The sequence below is a fragment of the Hyaena hyaena genome, unplaced genomic scaffold (assembly GCF_003009895.1).
Source record: "Hyaena hyaena isolate Hyena2069 unplaced genomic scaffold, ASM300989v1 scaffold_228, whole genome shotgun sequence".
In the NCBI taxonomy this organism is placed as follows: Eukaryota; Metazoa; Chordata; class Mammalia; order Carnivora; family Hyaenidae; genus Hyaena; species Hyaena hyaena.
Window position 1 is genome coordinate 1,254,333 of NW_024080860.1, and position 23,580 is coordinate 1,277,912.

At 46.1% G+C, this 23,580-nt stretch overlaps 1 protein-coding gene across 1 annotated transcript in view; it reads right to left on the minus strand.

The window, feature by feature from the left end:
• Nucleotides 1-2,620: 2,620 nt before the first annotated feature.
• The window catches only part of PRKRIP1 (PRKR interacting protein 1), a 31,075-nt gene continuing 10,115 nt past the window's right edge, over nt 2,621-23,580 (minus strand). The window contains exons 5-6 of the mRNA XM_039243452.1: nt 21,924-21,991; nt 2,621-3,947 (exon numbers count right to left, since the gene is read on the minus strand). Of these exons, the coding sequence (XP_039099383.1) occupies nt 3,847-3,947; nt 21,924-21,991 (169 nt within the window). The 3' untranslated portion in view covers nt 2,621-3,846. The remainder of the gene's footprint in view (nt 3,948-21,923; nt 21,992-23,580) is intronic.

Sequence of the window (23,580 nt, forward strand, 5' to 3'; positions counted from 1 at the left end):
TGGAGGGCAAACAGGGCTGGTGCATAAGTCCTGGGGCATGAGGCTTGGCCTGAACTCCGGGGCTCTCTGCTCCACGAGAGCTACCCACTGAAGGGGGAGGGCTGAGAGAGAGGGAGGGTGTAAAAGCACCTTGACATGGTGGGATATGAGCCTGTTCGGGAAGACCTAAGGATGGGTGGGGGGTGCCGGTTCCCGGGTTGACATCTATGGTCCTGCATTCCAAGTGGGACTAAGGAGTTGAGCTCCTGATGCCCAGGGAGATAAGTACCGTTCACACAGGGAACACACCAGTCAAGTCCAATCCCGTGTTAGGAAACACCGCTCTCTGGAAGCCCAGGCTCGCTCACGCTGGACACACACACAGCCAGTTCTCATCATTCCTGGTAGCCTGTTCTGCAAAGTCACTGTGAGCGCTGAGTGTTAATTAGCGACTGTGGAGCTGCTGCCGTCTGGGGAAGCACAGGGCTGGGTCACATCAATCGATTAACACACAAGCTTGTTTTTTAAACTTTTTTTTTTTTTTTAATGTTTTATTTATTTCTAGGAGAGAGAGAGAGAGAGAGAGAGACAGTGTGAGCAGGGGAGGGTCAGAGAGAGAGGGAGTCACAGACTGAAACAGGCTCCAGGCTCTGAGCTGGCAGTCAGCACAGAGCCCGACGCGGGGCTCGAACCCACGAACCGCGAGATCATGACCTAAGCGAAAGTCGGACGCTCAACCGACTAAGCCACCCAGGCGCCCCCACACAAGCTTGTTTTATGTGTGTTTGTTCAAATGCACTCCTGTTGGGGGTGCCTGGCTGGCTCGGCTGGTAGAGCATGCAACTCGATCTTGGGGTTGTGAGTTTGAGCCCCACACTGGATATAGAGACTACTTAAGAATAAAATCTTAAAAGATAAAAATAAAAAAAGCTTTTGTTTATATTGATTCATTAACGATGAACTTGTAGCCAACAGCACTGCAACTCGTGCCTGGACAACTTTGTAAGGAAAGGACACCAGACAATATACTTTGAGCACTAGGCTTCGGGGCCACTTAAACATGGCAAAATCAAGAAAATGCCAAAAAAAACAAAACAAAACAAAAAAACCCGTTACTAAATAGATGTGTTTGAGCTGAACAAGAAGAGCGCTGCTTTTTCTTAACCCAGCTGGGAGCAGTGCCTCAGGCAACTCCAATTTCTCACCTCTGTGCACACTTGCAAATGACCAAATGACCACAAAGCACCACAAGCACAAGCGCTGACCCTGGGGTACAGATTGGTGTCAGAGAGCAGGTGAGTGCACAAACACGACCTGTGAGCAGTAAGGGGCAATTATGTTTAAAACTATGATATATAATCGCACGTGCGCGTGTGTGGGCATGCACCCAGAGGTTACTGAAGGAGCGGCCTACAGTCTGCAGCTCTGGCACTAAAAGAGCAGTGCCTGGGCACCGCTCACCACCAGGTCTGGGCTACCCCCAGCCTCGCCCCTGAGCAGCACAGCGCTGTGGTGCAGTGACTAGAACGGTGGGCTCTGGAGTCACACTGCTAGGGGTTCAATGCCAGCTCTACCACCTACTTACTTGCTGGGGGACCTGGGCAAGTTTCCAGACCTCTCTGTGTTTACAAATCTTGTCTGGTAAACCTGTAAGGCTGCTTAATGGAAGGACAAAGTATTCTAACACAAGTAACGTTGCCTGGCCCAGAACTGTCTGGTGCAGTGCTCAATAAAAGTGTGGGGAGGAGGGGCGCCCGGGTGGCTTAGTCGGTTAAGCGTCCGACTTTCGCTCAGGTCATGATCTCGCGGTTCGTGGGTTCGAGCCCCGCGTTGGGCTCTTTGCTGATTGCCAGCTCAGAGCCTGGAGTCTGTTTCAGTCTGTGACTCCCTCTCTCTCTGACCCTCCCCTGCTCACGCTGTCTCTCTCTCTCTCTCTCCTAGAAATAAATAAAAAGCATTAAAAAAAAAAAATTAAAAAAAGTGTGGGGAGGAAGTCAGAATTCTTATACGTGAGGCTTCCTGAAATGACCAAGTTACGCACACCTTCGTCGATCAATTTGATTTTTCCCCACCCACAAGGCAATTAACGAGGATATTACTGAATGATTCCCCCCTCATCATGGCTTTTTGAGGCGGGGGTGGAGGGGTTCTCTGAATCTTCCACTCCCTTCTCAATGATGACATCTAACTGTTCTGTTTTCTCAAACAAGACCCCGAAGACCAAAAGTCATTTAACCTAAGGTATGACAGCCCCTTAAAAACAGCCAGAAATTGCTACAGACATTTCCTACCTAAACATCCTCTTCTGAAATGCAGTAAAGGTGCAGAACACAGACCTCCAGCCTGGCACCTGCCACCTGCTCTGGCATGTGCGGCCCCATCCCTCATGATCTGCTCTGGGCCAGGTGTACTAGGTAGAGGCGGCGTCAGAACCAGAATACTTAGGTCTCCGGGCTCCAAGCTCCGGCACTCTCGACAACCTCCAGGGCAAGCGAACACCCACAATATCCAGGCTGTAGATTCAAAGTGAGAGTTGTGACACACATCTTGTGGGGAGATAAGCAGACCAACAGCTCTAAGATAGGAGAACAAGAAACCAGCACAAAACTAACCAGCCAGTCCCTGACAAGAGAAACACAGGTTCCAAAATACACAGCCGCAGGGCGTGCTAATTTATTGGGGCTGATTTTCCATTTCAGCTTCCCAGGAAGGAAAAGTTCCTGTGGCCTGAATTGCTTAAAGGACATAAGTTATCACAGATGTCGCCTGGCTCAGGGCGGGGCCAGGAAGATCCATACCGCAGAAATGAAAAACAAGTCAAATGCTTCTTAGTTTTTCACTCAAAACCACTATATGCTTAATTCTATCAAACTCTGTAAAAGGCACAAAATATACTTAGAAACTTGGAATTGGAGATAAAGAATCCAAAAAGTGAGCAAAGGCTCTCATTCAAACCATCTCTGTCCCCCCTGCTGGCCTGAAAGGCTGCCCCTGGCCCCCTCCCACTTTACTTAGCCCTCCTTTCCCGCAGGATGAAGACGCAGGTTTTGGCCAATTCCCCCCACTTTCTGGTTGGGCTAGGGATCCCCATACTCTGCTCTGGCTCAGCCCAGCCTGGATTCTCAACCTGCTTATTTTTCTAGTCTTTCATTGTTCTCCCCAAAGCCCTCTTAGAAACCAAGTCGCCCTTCCCAAGGCTCGGCCCTGGGTTAAGCCTCACATCTCCCTTTGCACAAGCGTGGGGCTTCCCGATCCACACTGTGATGGGGGGGCAGCCAGGCAGCAGCATGTATTACAGGGTACGGTCTGCCCCTGAGCTGAGGGAAACGGAGGTCAAGCACCCTGTGGTGCGTTGCTGGCCCCAGAGCCAAGGCCACTTCCTTCAGCCTGGAAAACAGCTCCATGTTACAGGACCATCGCTGTCACACTATTTCCCAGCCTTCCCTACAGCCTCTGAAGAACACTTCACAGGTCTGAACAAAACCTAAAATGTTTCTGTTCTTTACTAAACTTTTCTTTCAGAGAAACCAGCTTAAACTCATCACTGTCCAAGTATCAGAACAGGGACCAGGGGAAGAAGGTATTACGTGTCCCCCATCAGCAGGAACATGGATGCACTCTGCTTGGCAGGGCCCCAAGTGTCCAAGAGACGGTCCTCTCTGCCCCACAGGCTCAGAGTCCTGCTGACAGACGGGGCTGGGAACAATCGGGAGGGGCTCCCACTTGCTTCTTCCCAGCAAGGTGCTGGGGGGAGGGGGTAACTGAGTTGAAACACAGACTCCTTCTCCCTCAGGTTGTGTGGACAGTTTCCTGAGGCCCTGGTCACAGCACGGGCCAGGCTGCAGAGGGTCACCGGAGCAAATGCTGTCACCGCCCCGTGATAAAGCTGGGCTGCTCTTCCTCCTCCTCCTCTGTTCCAGACGCTTCCTCAGAGCTACTGGATGGCTGCTCCTGGGACAGACTGGACCCTGTAATCACATGACATTTGATTAGAGACATACAAATTCACCCAGAGAACCAAAGGGCACTTTGAAAATGGAGGAGCACTGAGAAAAAATCAGGAACTACAGTTTGCCCCTGAACAATGCAGAGCTTAGGGGCACCAATCCCCCACCACCACTGTAAAAAAATCCTCGTATAACTCTTGACTCTCCCAAAATTTAACTAGTAACAGCCCACTGCTGATTAGAAGCCTTACCAATAACATAAAACAGTCCATTAACATATTTTGTATGTTATGTGCATTGCGTACCATATTCCTACAATAAACAAAGCTAGAGAGAAGAAAATGATAAGAAAATCATCTATAGTGCTGTGCTATAAAAACAGTCTACATTTACATGGACCCACAGAGTTCAAACCCATGTTATTCAAGGGTCAGCTGTAGTTGTTCCCACACAGTAGAGCAAGGGGCCAGAGGGGGTCCTCATGTCCATCAGCCCCTCACGCCACTTCCGACACACACAGGGTCGGTCACAGGGCTGCTCTACCACTGCTGGCAGGTGGGTCTCGTCTTTGCAAAGAAGGTCCAGGAGTATCCATAAACAGAGCCCAACACCCCATCGACTGGGCCTCACTGCTTTTTATGTGCCTGCCCCCAGGTCTGCCACCGTGGCGGCACGATGTCCCCGGCATTTAACAAGAGGCTAACTGCACTCCTGTGGAGGTCTCGGGCTCTCACTACAGCCCACAAAAGGATTCAAAAGCTGTGTGGCAGAGGGCTCTGCCCACAATCAATAGGCTGGCTTCCCAGCTCTTCCCACAGATCCGACACCTCCTCTCGACACTCCACACGCAGCTCTGAAGCCCAGCACCTCCCCGGCACGGCACACCTGCCGGGCCCCACAGTGCAGCTGAGCTGGGCGACAGCAGAGCGGAGACGACTTGTTCCTGACTCCTCCTCCTCCTCCCCTGGAAGCAGGGCAGTGGGTGAGAGCTGGAACAGCAGAGCCAGAGCCCACTGAGGGAGCTGGGTGGGCCCCTTATGGGCACAGTGGGCTCCCCGGGCCCACCCACCGGCCTCCTCCCTGCAGACACGCAGGAGCTCACTCCAGCACCCCTGGAGCACAAGGCACCCAGAGCTTTGCTACGTTGTTGTCACAGCGTCACGCAGAGAGCTTCAACACAGGAGGCTCAGGGTGTCCAGGGCACAGCACGGCCTAGGAGTCACCTGCACACCGCGGGACGGGACACTGAAGGGCACTCATGGCAGTGGGTGGAAACCTCTCAGATTTAATCACTTTAGGAATATTCCTCCTCCTCCTCAACCTCCTGCCAAAAAGAACGAGAAGTCTCAAAAGTACAAACAGTGAGCACGGGCCACCTCTCCACGCAGCGCCATGCTTCACTCTAACAGGGTCTCGGAGACAAGTCCCACAATGACAGGTCCAGTTTACAGATGATGAATGGGGTTCAGAGAGACTAAGTAACTGCTGCTCAGCATTTCATAATTATGAAGGCCCAGGACTCCAACCTGTTTCTCTAGGCCTCAGCCTACCTCGTATGCAGAAGCACAAAAGGAAACTGAGGCAAAAGAATAACGAGATGGAGACACAAGTGAGGTGAGCACACTGAGTGGATAAGCAATGTCTATGCACACGAGGAATACCAGTCAGCCTTAGAAAGGGAAGGACATTGTGACATCTGACAGACACAACGTGGATAAAACTTGAGGACACCACACTAAGCTAATTAGCCAGTCACAGAGAGAAAGATACTTCCGGGCCCTCTTCCGTGAGGTACTCAGAGAAGTCCAACTCACAGAGACAGAGTCGGTGGGTGGCTGCCAGGGGCTGGCGGGAGGGAGAAAGGGCATCGGGGCTGAACAGATACAGTTTCCGCTTCCTAAGCAGATGGATGGCTACACCACGAGGCCATACTCAACACCACTGAACTGGTTAAGGCAGTAAACATTACGGGGCACCTGGGTGGATTAGTCGGTTAAGCGTCTGACTTCGGCTCAGGTCATGATCTCAGGGTTTGTGAGTCTGAGTCCTGCAATGGGGAAGCTCGAGCCCTGCTTCTCTCTCTCTGCCCTCGCTCACTTGCACACGCTCTCTCTCTCATAAAAGAAAAAAGAAAGTAAATGTTATGTGTATCTTACCACAGTATAAAAGAAAAAAAAGAAAAAAGAAGAGACACGCACACCACAGGAAGATGACAAAAAATGAGACATGGACTGAACACCTGCTCTGAGCCCCGCACTCCTCAGCTCTCTGAGCGCAGCACTCACGGAAAGGTTATTTCTATGGCACGAGGTGCGGCGGCTCCAAGACCCTGGGCACTCGGTCTCTACCCTGAAGAACGAGGGGGACACAGTCTTTGCCACTTGTGGCCCGTTCCCCATATACCAGCTGGGAGCCCTGCTCTAGAACCTGGGCTCCAACACGGAAATGGATTCTTTGCTCTGTTCCATACCTTAGCATACTCTGTCTGCCTCAAGGCTCCCTGAGAACCGCCACCCACCCCTGCACAGGTCAGAACACAGGACAGGAGCACAGGATTTGATCCTCCACTCTGATCCTTTTTTTCTTTTTAAACCTATTTTTTTTTTTTTAAGTTTATTTTCAGAGAGAGAACAAGAGAGAGCACACATATGCAAGAGGGCAGAAGGGAGGGGGAAAGACAGAGAGAAAGCGAGCGGGCATGAGAGAGCGCTGATGTCAAGAGTGAGACACTCAATCAAATGAGCCACCCAGGCGTCCCTTCAACTCTGATCTTGAAGAAACACTGAAACACTGACTAGCCTGGGTGCTTGTGCACTGGGTGCTTTGGACGACAGCGATGCTAACTACAAGAGGAGGGCTCAGATCATCCCTTGTGATGGAGAAGCCCCTGGAATGTGGTACCTCACCTAAGAGGAAACACAACTGATTCCTATGTGTGCGAAACATGTGTCAGGGCCTTGAAGCATCTCTCTCAAAGAGGAGACACCTAGGAATCTGGTGCGCATTCAAGTCCTTTGGTAACTGAATAAAATTATTTCACTTGCTCATTCTTTCAACATAATAAACAAATAAAAGAATGAATTGCTCATTACTACCGTGTTTAATATCCAGGACCTAAGAATTAAGAAAGCTGCTGTCCCAAATGCAAACAAGACACCACAACACACACACCAGAATGGCTGCTGACTGCTGGCGAGGCTGTGGAGCAAGGGCCGCTCTCACCTGCGGGTGGGAGCGCAACACAGAACAGCTGTTCCGGGGACAGTCTGTCAGCTTCTCGTGTGGCTACAGCCCTTGTCCTGTGACCCAGCAATCACCCTCCCCAGTACGTACTCAACTGACCTGAAAACACATCCACACAAAAGTCACACATAAATGTTTGCAGCAGTTTCACCAGAGACAGAAGGCAACCAAGACGTCCTGTGACAGGTGAGCGGACAAACCAACGACGGTGTGTCCGTGAGACGGTGCGGCGGATTACTGTTCCACACTAAAAAGGAAGGGGCTGCAGAGCCAGGCAGAAGAGTGGATAGACCTTAGTTGTATTTTTCTAAGTGAAGGAAGCCAGCGGGAAGGGTTCCGGGGACTGTGGGTGGAAGGGGGCCGCAGAGGTGAAGCGCAGGCGATTCCTTCTACAGAACGGAAACTACTCCGTGTGACGCTGTAATAGTGAACGCATGATGTGCTACCTGCTTTTGTCAAAACTCACAGAACTTTGTGGGTCAGTACCCACAAAGAGTAAATCCTAACGTATGCAAACATAAAGTTATTCAGGATGTCAGGATCCTGGGATGAATGCAAATGTGGCACCTGAATCCAACTGTGTAACAAATGGAGGAAATGACCTCTGTGAAGGGGGTGGGGTGCCGCCCTGAAGTACTTCTGGAAATGGTGGCGTCTGTAAGACCAAGGGCAAAGGAACTGTACTTAACAGTGCACACTGGCTGATAAAAACTGTGTCGCACAGGTAACGGGCTACCGATTCTGAAGCCACTATCCACGCCCACCGGAACTGAACAATCAAATAACTGAATGGTGGACGGTAGGGGCGTCACGGTGGGAGGTTATAGGCAAACAAGTGAGAAGGCTGGAATGATCCATGTGGCACTGAATTAGGGTTGGAGACATCGGGATAAACTCAGTTGAGTGAAATACAGATCAGTACAGATGGTTATATATAGAAATACACTGGTCAGTACCCACACACATTTCCTTGGCCTACCAACAACCACGCCCCAGTAGAGAGCACACATGACCCCTGGATCTTGGTTTCTAATACCATTCCCCCATAAAACGAACCAAAACTACTCAGAGAAATGGCTGCTTCTAGGTCTAGGGCAGGAAATACACAAGATGAGTCTGGAATAGCTGGTAGTGCCAGCAAGTAAGGAAGTGCTAAAAAAACAAAAAACCAAAACCTACCCTAAATCCCACAATGATGGGAATATGTAAAAGGGACAAAGGAGCCAAAGGAAAGTGGCCCCAATGGCCAAAGCTGCAGTGATTTGAGTAACAAAATAAAGTGTAGTAGATTAGACCTAAAGTATAAAATAACTATCCACAAGTCCATACTGATATAAATAGACAAACAGGGAAGAAGAGACAAATCTGTGAAGGATTTCAAATAATTGACGTAGCTACTCCACCCTCACAGAGAGGGTGCATAACCCCTCCACTCTTTAAGTGAGAGCTGCACATAGTGACTTCCTTCCAAAACGTACGGGGTGGGGGGAGGGGACGGAGGAGTAAATCTACAGTAGGCAATCCTGACAAGCACTGCCTCAGCCAGGTGATCAAGGTCAACAAATCAATAGTGTCAGTCATCTTGACAGTATACAGCCTTGACATAATGTGATGAAGAATGGAACTTTATCTCTCTGGCCTTCCTCCCAAAAATAAATAACTCCAGTCTAATCATGAGAAAAATATCAGACCAAACCCAATCGAGGGACATTCTACAGGACACCCAACCCTCAAAACTCTGAAAGGCATCAAAAAACAAGCAATTCTGAGGAACTGTCACAGTTAACAGAAGCCTAAGGATACATGGTGACTGAATGTAGTGTGATATCTTGGATGGGGTTCTGGAACAAAAAAGGCATTAGATAAAAACTAAGTAAGTCTGGACAAAGTATGGACTTTAGCTAACACATCTATCAATAATTGATTCATTAATTGTGAGAATGGAATGGTTAATTGCAGCTGTTAATAACAAAGGAAGCTGGATATATGGAAATCCCCTGTACTATTTTTGCACTTTTTCAGTAAATCTAAAACCACATTAAAAGGTTTTTATTAAGAAATAATAGAGGACACTGTATAATACTCATGGAACTGGGATTACAGCTGAATCGTGTCAGGAGGAAGAATTTCCTCTGCTCTTCAAGGTCCTTCTAGCTGGACTAAGAATCAAATTGACATGAGACAGTAATAGGAGAAAATCTAATTTAGTTTTGACAGATACAAAGTTCCAAGAGCACACAACATGAAGGCTGGAGTGACGTCCTGAGCATAGAAGAGGAGTAGGAGTCTGAGGATACAAAGAGGCGGAAAACCATCAGCAGGAAGGTAAAACCATCAGCAGGAAGGTAACAGGAGACGTTCTGGAAAACAAAGGTTGATTGCCCTATTGTGCATATAATTTCTTAGGTAAAGAGGAATCTCTATTAATAGCTGTCTTCCTGATACAGCAGACAGTTGAGGGGGGAGGTAAAGAGCTTTTCCTGAATCTGCTGGGTTTTGACTGCTTTTAAGTGATGAAAATTAGTAACAGAAAACCTTACCAAAATGGAGGCAAGGAGTTCTGGTAGGGGGAGCTCTCATACCTACCAATCAAGGTCAGTTGCAGACCCAACAGGAAGAGATGGGCTTGACTTTGCATGTGGACACAACTCTAATATCCCAGGCAGAGGAAGAAATGCTTTCTGCGTACCACCCAAAAGCTCAGCCACCGAAAAGCCACTATACTTCGAATTCTCAGTTGACTCCACTGGACTTTTAGTTTGTAGCGGCCTTCCCAGCTCACCCCTTCTCTTTAGGAGAGCATTACCTCGCCTTTGTTCCCTAGACTTGCCTCTGGTTTTGCTGCAGCTTGTTTGCCACGACTGCAATTCTCTTTTATTCCCAAATGACCCCCTTTTTGCTGGTAAGATAACTAGCAATTTTTAAGGTTAACAAACTTAAAATAATGTTCCTGCCTACATGGCCCACCTTGGGATAGCCTGCCCTTGGCTCCTTCAAGGGACAACTCCATTATACGGTTTAGCAGATTCTATAAACCAAGTAAGTACACGCAGCACCCTCTGGGAGCAAGGTGGAGGGAAAGACTAGATTGGTTAGGTTGAGGAGGGAGGTTAGGCTTTCCAAAGAGAGAAAACATTGCAAGAGGAAGGTGCAGGGTGACTAGGAGCCCTTTAGGCAAATGGGGAGTCAGGTAGCAGGAGAAAGGAGAGAGCACAGAGCCCCGAGCAGGTGAAGTGAGGTGGAAGAACTGGGGGGTACACCTGGCGAGAGCAGAGAGCCCCAGGAAGGGAGCGGCCAGACCCAAACGATGGAGAGGCCGGAAAGCAAGAGCAGGGATTTTGGGAGCTGCCAACTAAATCTCAAGCAGGGTCACCTTGTGGGTAAGCATACCAGACAGTGGGTTCCAATCCTGCCCTGTCCCCCCCCCCCACTAACTATGCTGGCACTGTTTGGTGCCTCAGGTCCCTCAACTGTAAACTGGGGTAACACCACCGCCTGTCTCCCAGGGTCATTGGAAAGATAATGTTAATATTCACAAAGCACTTACAGCTGGGGGGACACAATAAATGTTCAACAAACATTAGCTACTGTTATTATGTAACTTTTTTTTTTTTAAGTAAACTCTACCCCCAGGGCTTGAACTCGTGACTGAGATCAAGAGTCACATGCGCTATCACCGACTGAGCCAGCCAGGTGCTCCTGGTATTACATAATGTTAAAAAAGAAAAAAGAAGCCCAAAATGGAGTCAGTCACCACCCCCCACCCCAACCACAGCACACCAATACTTAATGACAGTTTCAACCTATGCCAGGAATGTGACTTTTAAACAGTGGACCTGAAATTTCCAGATCTACACAGGAGAGGTCATCTGCATGATGAAAACACTGCCATTCGCTTTCACCAACAGCCCCCCCCCCCGCCCCAAATATTTCCCAGCTTGAAACAACCCTTTCTTTTCTTTTGCTTTTATCTTCTTGCCCAACCCTCCTTCGAACAAAACCCTTCCATTCTGTACACCTCCTGAGGGCGTCTCTCCCTAGCTGGATGGGATGCTGTCAGATTCCTGAATTGCTTAAAATAAAGCCAATTTGATCCTCAAATTTACTGAGATGAATTTTGCTTTTTAATAAGCAAAAGAACAAATGACAGTCTAATCTATGTTTTAAACAGAGCTCTGAAGGTTGTACCCAGGTGGGAGAAGTGGGAGGTGGGGTGGGCAGGGAGTGGAGGGTGCTACCCTGGTCCTGCCAAATCTAGATCTAGATTTTTGTAAGCTTTTCACTAAATCTTCAACGAGACCCCGACTGCTTCTGAAGTCACATTCTTATCCATGTGGAGGAACAATTAAAAAAAAAAAACTTTTTAAAAAATTTATTTTGAGAGAGAGAGAGAGAGAGCAAACAAGCAGGGGAGAGACAGGGAGAGAGGGAGAGACAGAATCCGAGGCAGGCTCTGCACTGTCAGCACAGAGCCCAACATGAGGCTTGAACTCACAAACCATGAGGTCATGACCTGAGCCAAAAGCAACAAGCAGACACTTAGCTGGCTGAGCCCCCCAGGTGCCCCTGGAAGGAACAATGTGTAAAGCCAGCGCTGGTAAGGACATGGCAGAAGTGTACCCTGCTGCACTCTGTCTATGGCAGTAATGACTAGTACTATTCCTTTGGAAAGAAATGTATTTCAAAAACCAGGAAATCTTTTTATACTCTATGATCTAGTAATTCGCACTGCTAGAAATTTTCCTTAAAGAAATAAACCATAAAGGAGGAAGATTCTTTTTAAGACAAAAACTGAATCAATCTAATGTCTAACAAAAGGGAAAGGGTTAGACATATCACAGCATGTCAACTGCTGCATATTACCAGTCACTGAAAAAATCAGGAAGGAGCAGAAATGCTCACAATATTAAATAAGCAAATGGAAAACTGCTTATACACTATAACCACATACAAATAACACACGTATGTTACAAGAGACTAAAGGCAAATGGATAGAAAGAGGCTTTATTAGGATATCTGAGCTGTTTCCATTCGTGTTATTTTACTTAATATTTTAAAATACAAGAATCTGACTTTATTCACATATTTTAGGAATACTAAGGAAATGCCACCGAGTGTAACTGAAACTGATACTTTTTATTTTTTACTTATTTATTAAAAAAACTTTTTTTAATGTCTTTATTTTATTTTGAGAGAGAGAGGCAGAGAGTGAGCGGGGGAGGGTCAGAGAGAGAGGGAGACACAGAATCTGAAGCAGGCTCCAGGCTCTGAGCTAGCTGTCAGCACAGAGCCTGATGCGGGGCTCGAACCCACGGACTGTGAGATCATGACCTGAGCTGAAGTCAGATGCTTAACTCACTGAGCCACCCAGGTGCTCCTATTTTGTACGTATTTATTTACTTTTTTAAAATTTACTTATTTGTCTTTGTAATCTCTTTATCCAACGTGGGGCTTGAACTTATGATCCTGAGATCAAGAACCACAGGCTCTTTTGACTGAGCCAGCCATGCCCCAAAACTGGCATTAAGTTTTTATTATTTATTTATTTATTTTTAACATTTATTCAGTTTTGAGAGACAGAGAAAGACAGAGCATGAGTGGGGAAGGGACACAGAGAGAGGGAGACACAGAATCTGAAGTAGGCTCCAGGCTCTGAGCTGTCAGCACAGAGCCCGACCTGGGGCTCAAACCTACAAATCGTGATATCATGACTTGGGCTGAAGTTGAAGCTTAACTGACTGAGCCTCCCAGGTGCCCCTGGCATTAACTTCATAAAAGAACAGATGAAAGAATAGACTAGGAAAGAAAATCCTTCCTTGTACTACTGAATTCTAAGGATGTGGGAAAATATCTGTCAACGTTATGTGATAAAATTAGAATAACTATAAATATAGTATCTCTATAAGTAGATTTATATAATATACACTTAATAATTGGAAAAAACATGTCATTAAAATGTTAAAGTGACTATTTTCAGTAAGGATTAAATTTTTTTAAATTTTATTTTATTTTTAAATGTTTTATTTATTTCTGAGGGGGAGAGAGGGAAAGAGGGAGAGAGAGAGCGAGTGAGCAGGGGAGGGTCAGAGAGAGAGGGAGATACAGAATCTGAAACAAGCTCCAGGCTCTGAGCTAGCTGTCAGCACAGAGCCCAACACGAGGGGCTTGAACCCACAAATCGTGAGATCATGACCTGAGCAGAAGTCGATGCTTAACTGACTGAGCCACCCAGGTGGCCATAAAGGTTTTTTTAAAATATTCATTAAAAAAAAAACTTTTTTAATATTTATTTTTGAGAGAGACACAGAGTGTGTGGGGGAGGATCAGAGAAAGAGGGAGACACAGAATCTGAAACAGGTTCCAGGCTCTGAGCTGTCAGCACAAAGCCCGAAGTGGGGCTTGAACCCACTAACAGTGAGATCAGACCTGAGCTGAAGTTGGATGCCCAACCGACTCAGCCACCTGGGCGGCCCCTCTCTCTCTTTTTTTTAATGTTTATTGATTTTTTAAGAGAGAGCGAGCCAGAGCCAGAGCGTGAGTGGGGGAGGGTCAGAGAGAGAGGGAGACACAGAATCCAAAGCAGGCTCCAGGCTCTGAGCTGTCAGCACAGAGCCTGATGAGGGGCTCAAACTCACAAACCACGAGATCATGACCTGAGCCAAAGTTGGAGACTCAACCGACTGAGCCACCCAAGCACCCCAGGATTAAAGTTTTGACTTTATTCTTTTTTGCATATTCTAAAAATTTTTATTTTTTTAAGTTATTTATTTATTTTAAAAGAGATCCAGAGACAGTGTGAGCAGAGGAGGGACAGAGAAAGAGGAAGAGAATCCCAAGCAGGTTCTACACTGTCAGCACAGAGTCCAATATGGGACTCAAACTCACAAAATAGTGAGGGCATGACCTGAGCCGAAACCAAGAGTCAGACTCTTAACTGACTAAGCGACCCAGGCCCCCAAATTTCTTTTTTTTAATTAATTATTTTGAGAGAGAGAGAGCGAGTGAGCACAAGTGAGCAAAAGTGGGGGCAGGGCTCGAACTCACAAAGCTTGAGATCATGACTTGTCTGCATATTCCAAAAATTTCTAAAATGACCATATATTATCTTTAGTCTCAAAACACACAAATATATGAATAACTTTTCAACATAGAATGTATAAGAATTTTGGCACTGAAACAAACAGTTCAATCCAAAACATATATTGAGTTCGTTCTGAACAAACCAGTTGATATGAGTCTTGATGGGGGCAATTTTGTCCCCCCTTCCTCACTAAAGAACATTTAGTAATGTCTGGAGACATTTTTTTTTTCAGTGTTATTTAGTTTCGAGAGACAGCGAGTAGGGGAGAGGCAGACAGAGAATCCCAAGCAGGTTTTGCACCATCAGTGCAGAGCCTGATGTGGGGCTTGAACTCATGAACCGTGAGATCATGACCTGAGCCGAAATCAAGAGTTGGACGCTTAACTGACTGAGCCACCCAGGCGCCCCATCTGGAGACATTTTTGACTGTCAGTAACCTAGGGAACAGTAGATACTACTGACTGGCATCTAGTGGGTAGAGTTAAACATCCCACGGTGAGCAGGATACAGTCCCTCCCAACAAAAAATTCTTCAGCCCAAAATGTCGATAGCACAGAGGATAAGAAACTGCTCTTGACTTACCTAACAACCAATCACCTGAGGCCACCCTGGGTTTCTTTCACAGGCAGGCCTATGTCAGGGTAAGTAACACTGGTGTTAGAATACATTGTTTTGGGAGTTCAAGGTAACAAAATAATCCAGACTGGCTTAATGCCATCCTGTGGCGCTGTTCAGACAAATGAACTACTGGACCGGCAAAGACAGCAAACGGGGCTATTTCCTCTCTAACAGCAGAACGGACTCCTAGCCAGCTGCCCGTCACTACTTTTTAGAAGGGCCTAAAGAGCTCGAGAGATTTCCGTGCAAGCCCATCAACAACCCAGAGGAGCACAGAAGCCACCTTGTGGCACAACTCAGTATCACATTTCTAGTTTCTAGTCATTTCAACCAGACAACAAGAAAGTCTATTTTCTCTTTCATGAAATGAAAAATAAGGAAGGAAACTGAGAAGGCGCAGTAAGAGGCACGCACACCATCTTTACGACCAGCACACTGTGCTGCTCACTGGCACAAAGCATGCGCATCCATGAATTATGACTGATCGTGGTTTAGTATGTATTGGTGCTAACTTCACAACTGAGTAGAAGAGCAGGGCCCACATATCGGAACAATCATTTTCAAATTGGTTGGACTGTAGCCCGTAGCTGACACAGTGAAAGAAAACTTCACAAAATACTGAACCACAGTGTGATGAACTCTGACAATTTCTAGTCTGTTCTATTCATGTCTGGAAAAACGACAGCCACAGCCTCAAAACTGACTGCATGACCTAGCGGGCGAAGATCACACCCTCGGCTTGAGAAAACACCACGTTACTATGGTTTGACTCCAGGATGTGGCATGAGGACAAACCTGTCTTTTTTTTTTTTTTTTAATATTTTTATTTATTTCTAGGAGAGAGAGAGCGAGCGAGCGAGCATGAGCAGGGGAGGGTCAGAGAGAGAGGGAGATACAGACTCTGAAATAGGCTCCAGGGCTCTGAGCTGGCTGTCAGCACAGAGCCCGACGCGGGGCTCAAACCCATGAACCGCGAGATCATGACCCAAGCGAAAGTCAGACGCTTAACCAACTAAGCCACCCAGGCGCCCCAACAAACCTCTGTCTTCTTGATAGAACTGAAGCTCAAGACAGCAGGAGACCTAGGGGGAGGGCACAATCTCCCCGAAAATACTAAAGCCTGCTGTACGATCTCAAATATGCTTTACAGCCTCGGGCAAATTAAAGGAAGATGACGGAATACCATATGGTCAGGTGCACCGAATGTCTAGAAGAGGTTAGAAAAGCAGGATTCAAGAGGCCCCACTCTGTGATGGTGCCGCTGGTCCCCTTCAATTATAGAACTGATTACTAAAAAGTTAATATGCCATCCCAAAGACCCAAAACAGGTTCATTAAGTGCAAACTAACCTGTTTCTTGTTCTGAAAGAGTTTTAGACTCACTGGTGAGGGGCATCCCTCCCCAATATGGTAATTACAGTAAGGCATTTGGCAAAGTTACCGAACAGCAGAATTTTAGATCTAGAAAGAGCCTATCAGTTATAAGCTAAAAAAGAAACCTCAAATAAGAGAAGTCAGGTGTTTGAGGTCAGGGTGAGCCAGAGGCAGAGCTAAGTCTAGAACTAATGTCTATGGTACTCACTCCGTGATCTCATATTACCACTTAGTTTCTTACGGCATGTCTGTGGGTAAGAAAAAAGAAGAGGGAGTCTGGTTGATTCTTGGCTAGAGAATTAACTCCCTGCTAAGAGCTTTAGCAAACCTTCCTCTCAGCCTACACGGAGAAACTGTCCTGTGGAGGCTAAAGGGCTCTGGCTTGACCCAAGCCCAGGCTGGTTCAACATTTTTATCAATGACAAGGGAATTAGGCTTATCAAATCTGCCCGTGACAACATCAGAAAGACATGGCAGGCAGCATGCTGAATTTCAGAATCTGAATTCAAAAGATTTTGTAACCTGAATCAACAGAGCCAAGAGCACCAAGTTAAAATGCAAAAGAGCTAAAGTCCAGTGTTTGAATTGAAAAACAAAACAAAAACAAAAACAAAAACCAAATAGAAAGTTCCAGGTAAGGCAGAGCAAGCTCACGGATTCCTTCTCTCCACTGCATATAGTGACAGGACCGGGACTGACGGACTCTGGAGAAGTGAGCAGACTGCGGAAAAAGGACAGCATACAAAGTGCCGCTGGAACAGTTTTGAATTCCTGGGGTCTTCCCCTCTCCAAGCTCTCCCAGCCCAGACTCAGGATGATCCAACATGCAGAAGTGAGGCCTGGGCACAGACAGAAAACAGGAAACCCTCTACTTCTAGTTTGAGAAGTAAGAAAGGGGATTCCTAATGCTCAGAGTAAGGGAAATTCTGTGTGTCTGCTTTTCTCCTTCGTTCTCTCACATCCTACTGCCCAGGCAATCCTACCAGAGTCACAGCAGCAACAGCAACTGTGGCGGCAATGGGGACCTGCAGGCACAACACCTCAAAAGAAGGGAACCTTCCTCTTGGATCACGGGAGTGGTGTGTCCTGAGACGGCAGGGCAAGCCTGCTGCTCTCCTCCTCCGCCCTGGATGCAGGGGCGGCTGGAGGAAGGATGCACCAGAGTGGTAACTAAGGCCCCAGCTTTCTGCCTGGAGTTCTGAAAAGGAGGGTCCCGGGAAATCGGGAAGTACAGGAGCGGTCACGGAGGAAAAGATCAGAAGTTTCTGAATCCCTGGGCTTACCCGGACAGCCCGTGCAGGGATGTGGCCCTAATCGTCATACCCAGCGCTCTGAGATCCCAACTCAAAGAACTAAATGCCACCTGGCCCCTGGGTGGCACATACAAGACACACCTGGAGAACACAGCAAAGCTTGGAAAACCCAACCGACGCTGGAATCACAATCACAGCCTACAGGCGGCTGGCGAGAACTTGTGTTCGGAACACAACTAGGCTGCCTGCCTGCTAAGCCAAGCATGAGCACGACCAAAGCCTCATGACAGAATATGCAAAATGCCTGGGATACAGTAGAAAATTACCAGGCAGGAGCACCTGGGTGGGTCAGTCGGTTAAGCCTCTGACTTCGGCTCAGGTCATGATCTCACGGTACATGGGTTCGAGCCCCATGTAGGGCTCTGTGCTGACAGCTAGCTCAGAGCCTGAAGCCTGCTTCAGATTCTGTATCTCCCTCTTTCTCTGACTCTCCCTGCTCACATACACTCTCTCTCTCAGGAATAAATACACATTAAAAAAAAGAAAGAAAATTACCACGCATATGAAAAATCAGGAAAATCTCGACTTGCATGGGGAAAGATAATCAACAACTGCTGATGCTAAGATGACTTAGATGCTGGAGTTAACAAATACTTTAAAGCAGCTACTTAGAAATTTTTCCAGGAAAAGTGAACACCCTTGAAATGAATGGAAAGATAGAAAACTGCAGCGAATAGAAGGCTGCATATAAAGAAGAATCTAGTGGAAATTTTAGAACTTTTCTGAAAAAAACATAGTATAGGATCAACAGCAGAAGAGAGATGGCATGGGAAAGACATAGTCTCAAGTCAGATCAGTAGGAATTATCCAATAGGAAGAACAGAAACAAGAAAGGTTGAAAAAAATTTATTCCAAATTTGAAAAAGACATACAGGACTATAGATTTGAGTAACTCAGTGGACTCCAAACAGGATTAAAACAAATCCATGTGCAGACACATAATCAAACTGTTGACACTGAAGATACAAATATTAAAAGCAACCAGAGAAAAATAATGATAGAACAATTTGAAGGATTACAAAATTTTCATCAGAAACTATGCAGGGCAGAGAAAGTGGAATGGTATTTCTAAAGTGCTGAAAGAAAAAACTACCAACCTTAATTTTTTTTTTTTAAAGTTTATCTACTTGAGAGAGGGGCAGAGGGAGAGATTGAGAGTGAGCAAGTGAGAGCAGGCAGGGGAGGGGAAGAGAGAGAGGGAGAGAGAGAGAATCCCTAGCAGGCTCCGCAAGGAGTACGGAGCTCGAACTCTGAAACAGGGAAATCATGACCTGATGTGGGGCTCAAACTCATGAAAAGTGAGATCATGACCTGAGCCAAAATCAAGAGTTGGGCACTTAACTGAGTGAGTCAACCAAGTAACTCCCAAATTTTGCATCTAGTGAGAATGTCCTTCAGGAACAAAGGTGAAATAAAGACGGCTTCATATGAAGAAGAGCCAAGAAAATTAATAGCCAGCAGACCTCTTCTAACCAAATGACTGAAGGAAGTTCTTCAGAAGGAAGGGAAATGATGCCAGAGGTAATTGTGGAACATCAGGGACAAAAGAAGAACAACAGAAATGGTAACTATCTGGTTACTATTTACCATTCTAGACAATTCTCCTCAAGATCCTTAAAATGTACTGGATGACTGAAAAATGAAAATAATAACATTACCCACTAGAGTTTTCAATGTATGTAGGTGTAATACATAAGAGCCACATAAACATAAAAGGTCAGGGGGCCTATATGGTGAGAAATTTCCACACTCTACTTGAATACTGGTTCTAAGTAGACTGTGAAAACAGTACATATATGGCAAGCTCTAGAGGAACTACTAAAAAGCTACAAAGAGATATAGTTAAAAACAGAATTAGGGGCGCCTGGGTGGCTTAGTCGGTTAAGCGTCCGACTTTCGCTTAGGTCATGATCTCGCGGTTTGTGGGTTCGAGCCCAGCGTCGGGCTCTGTGCCGACTGCCAGCTCAGAGCCTGGAGCCTGTTTCAGTCTGTGACTCCCTCTCTCTCTGACCCTCCCCTGCTCACGCTGTCTCTCTCTCTCTCTCCTAGAAATAAAAAAAAAAAAACCAGAATTAAACATTACACATTAAAATGGGATAATAAAAATGTTCAGAGGCACCTCGGTGGCTCAGTCGGCTGACCGTCCGACTTTGGCTCAGGTCATGATCTCACGGTTTGTGGGTTTGAGCCCCGTGTCGGGCTCTGTGCTGACAGCCAGCTCAGAGCCTGGAGCCTGTTTCAGATTCTGTATCTCCTTCTCTCTGACCCTCCCTTGCTCACGCTCTTTCTCTCTCTCTCTCAGAAAACAACAACAACATTAAAAAAATTTTTTTAATGTTCAAATAATACAAAAGACAGAGAAAAAGAAACAGAAATACAGAAGGAACCACAGAACCCCCAAATAAAATGGTAGCCCTAAAATCCAAACAGATCAATATAAAAAGAGACTTTCAGAATGGGAAAAAAATTACTCAATCATCTGATATCTACATGAAACCTATTTTTTAAGAAAATTGTTTTTAAAGTTTTTAAATGCATTTTATTTATTTTTAAATGTTTCCTTATTTATTTTTGAGAGAGAGACCAAGCAGGGGAGGGGAAGAGAGAGAAAGGGAGACAGAATCTGAAGGAGGCTCCAGGCTCTGAGCTGCCAGTGCAGAGCCTGACACAAGGCTTGAACCCACAAACTGTGAGATCATGACCTGAGCTGAAGTCAGATGCCCAACCTACTGAGCCACCCAGGTGCCTGAGGAAAATATAAAAAAAATATATATTTTTTAAATGTTTTATTTATTTCTGGGAGAGTGCAAGCAGGGGAGGGGCAGAGAGATGGGGACAGGGGATCTGAAGTGGGCTCTGCGCTGACAGCAGCAGGCCTGATGTTGGGCTTGAACTCATGAACCTGGAGATCATGACCTGAGCCGAAGTCAGACGCTCAACCGACCGAGCCACCCAGGTGCCCCCAAGAAACATTTCAGAAAAAATAGGGTAAAGTTTAAAGGGATGGAAGCACTTTCAGAATGGCAAAGTAAGGACCTCTAAAAATCTGCTCCTCCATAAAAATAATAAAGAACATTGACAACTGTCAAAAAACAATTTGTTCAGAACTCTAGAAATGTTCCTTGGACTGTTCAAGAAAAAATGGCTGACTCTTGGTAAGTACAGCAAGTTCTGTGGTATTCCAACTTCTCTCTCTCACCATATCCAAGGCTGCCCTCATCACCACAGGCAAATGTGGAAGCCAGCTGCCTGGCAGCCACTGGAGGAAGAAAACTGTGTGGGAAGGTCCTCAGAAGTTCCATACCCAGAGCACTGTCCCTATTTGACCTATCTAGCTGCTCCCCAGAAACTTCCACTCCCAAGGCTTATCTTTATTCAACCTCAGTGCAAACAACCCTTTCCCAAGGGTGTCTATCAAAAACAACCAGTGGCAACTGTTTAACATTGCAGCTGCCTAAGGTGGTAAGAGTTGAAGCAATCAAGAAATCCATCAAAACCTAAGAGGAAAAGTCGAGAATTTAGACAGCCACATGTGGAGCTGTGTACACATCTAAGAAAGACCAGTGATGGCCCTGATCTCACCTGTGGCTGACCTTGAAGCTCTGTGCAAGGAGGGCGTGAAGGCTAAGGCAAATTGTAAACTGCCTGCCAAGATGTTGAAGGTATGTTCCAATAGATACACAGGTAATATGCCAGGAGATGCAGCAGCCACCTCACACCCACAAAGTAAAGGCCCAATAGAGGTGAAGGGGATGCTGGGCCTGTCGCTCCGGAGCTGCTGAAACGCAACAGGTGGCCCCCTACCACCAGATTTCTTATCATGTAAGAGAGATTTCTTATCATGTAAGAGAAATGAACTCCTCTGTGTTCAACTACTGCTACTTTTCTGATTTGTTGGTTTTTTTTTTTTAATAGCCCAAAGCATTCTTAACAGACTTCCCAAGTGACTCAATCAAAGGACAAAAGCACACAAACACACTTTTGCTAGGGACATCCCCTCAGTCTCTCCTACTGGACAAGAATGAGGCTTGGCACAGCCCCAGGTACCCCACAACCACAGGGAGGGCCTGCACCTGACTGCGGACAAGGAGCCAAGGGACAGAGGGAGACAGAGAATGCCGGTGACATCGCCAAGCCCACTTACTAGCCATCCCCGAAGGGCAGTCTGTCCTGACTTGACCCAGCCAGTATCCTTCTTTTTGCTCACACCAGTTTAACATTCTGACACCTGCAATGAAAGGAGTCTTAACTAATGGAGGGAAGTCCTCTCATCTTCAGTGGCCACCAACCACCTCCAGACTCCTGACAGGTCAGCCCTGGGAACCAACACTGAGCAAGGTCACAACCAAGAAAAGCAGTTACCACTCACCTTCTTTCTGTTTCTTCTGTTCAAGTTTCATCTTCTTTGCCAATAATTTCTTCTCTTTCAACTTCTGGCTACAAATATAAAATCAATACATTAATTCCCTAAATACCTTACTGTGTATTTTAGAAAACAAACAACTACTCATAGGATGTTTAAAGACCTTACAATCAGACAAACACTACAATAATGAAGTGGAAGAAATACTTTCTCATGATTCAGCTCCAACACCATCAGAATTACCAAGCTGTTTTCTTCTTGAATCAAAATGAAACAACCTTGGGCGCCTGGGGGGCTCAGTCGGTTGGGCATCCGACTTTGGCTCAGGTCATGATCTCACGGTTTGCGAGTTCGAGCCCCATGTCGGGCTCTGTGCTCACAGCTCAGAGCCTGGAGCCTGTTTCGGATTCAGTGTCTCCCTCTCTCTCTGACCCTCCCCTGCTCACACTGTCTCTCTCTCTCAGAAATAAATAAAACATTAAAAAAAAAAAAAAAAAAAGAAACAACCTTTCAGAGTCCTGAGGTGATTAAAACAATCTCAGAAACATTAGAGATTTTTTCATTCCAAGATATTTAGGGACTGTATGTATGTATGTATTTTAGGTGATGCTTTGTTGCAGCCATCAGCAAAGGTCAGATTTCTAAAGCTGGTGAAGGCTGGGCAGCATTTCCACGTGAAATGTTACAGCTTTACAAGTTTTATTTTTTATTTAATTCTACATGTAGAAACTGGAACATCGTAAAAGAAAACATATAAAACAGAAAAAGAGACAGAATCAAGTTGTAGCATATAGATGTGCTCTTTACTATGCCAATTGGAAAGCAAATGAAAAAGGACTCTCCCAATAAATTAACAGATTGCCAGAAACAGACTAAGAATTAAGGACTGTTCAGGGATGCCTGGGTGCTCAGTTGGTTAGGCATCTGACTCTTGATTTCAGCACAGGTCATAATCTCACAGTTAGTGAGTTCCAGTCTTGCATAGGGCTCTGTACCAACAGTGCGGAGCCTGCTTAGGATTCTCTCTCTCTCTCTCTCTCTCTCTCTCTCTCTCTCTCCCCCCTTTCTGCCCCTACTCTGCTCATGCTCTCTCTCAAAGTAAATAAATAAGCTTGCTGGAAGGAAGGAAGGAAGGAAGGAAGGAAGAATTAAGGACTGTTTTCAGAATCCTGCTCAGCTCTCTAAAGGTCGAGGGAGTATTTATTAAAACATATACACATGTAGTTTACGCGCTCACGTAATGTCACTGAGGGAAGTCACACATCCTAATTTAAGGAACAAGCTAAGGAAAGTTTATTCACAACATATTATTAAACTTGGTGTTAAAATACAGAAGGTGAAGCTTCTGCACAGCCAAGGAAACAGCCCAGAAAATTAATAGGCAACCAACAGAATGGGAAAAGATAGTTGCAAATGACATATCAGATAAAGGGTTAATATCCAGAATCTATAAGGAACTCACCAAACTACATGCCCGAAAAACAAACAACCCAGTGAAGAAATGGGCAGAAGACATGAACAGACACTTCTCAAAGAGGACATCCAGATGGCCAACAGACACATGAAACGATGCTCAGCATCCCTCCTCATCAGGGAAATACAAATCAAAACCACACTGAGGTACCACCTCACGCCAGTCAGAGTGGCTAAAATGAGCAAATCA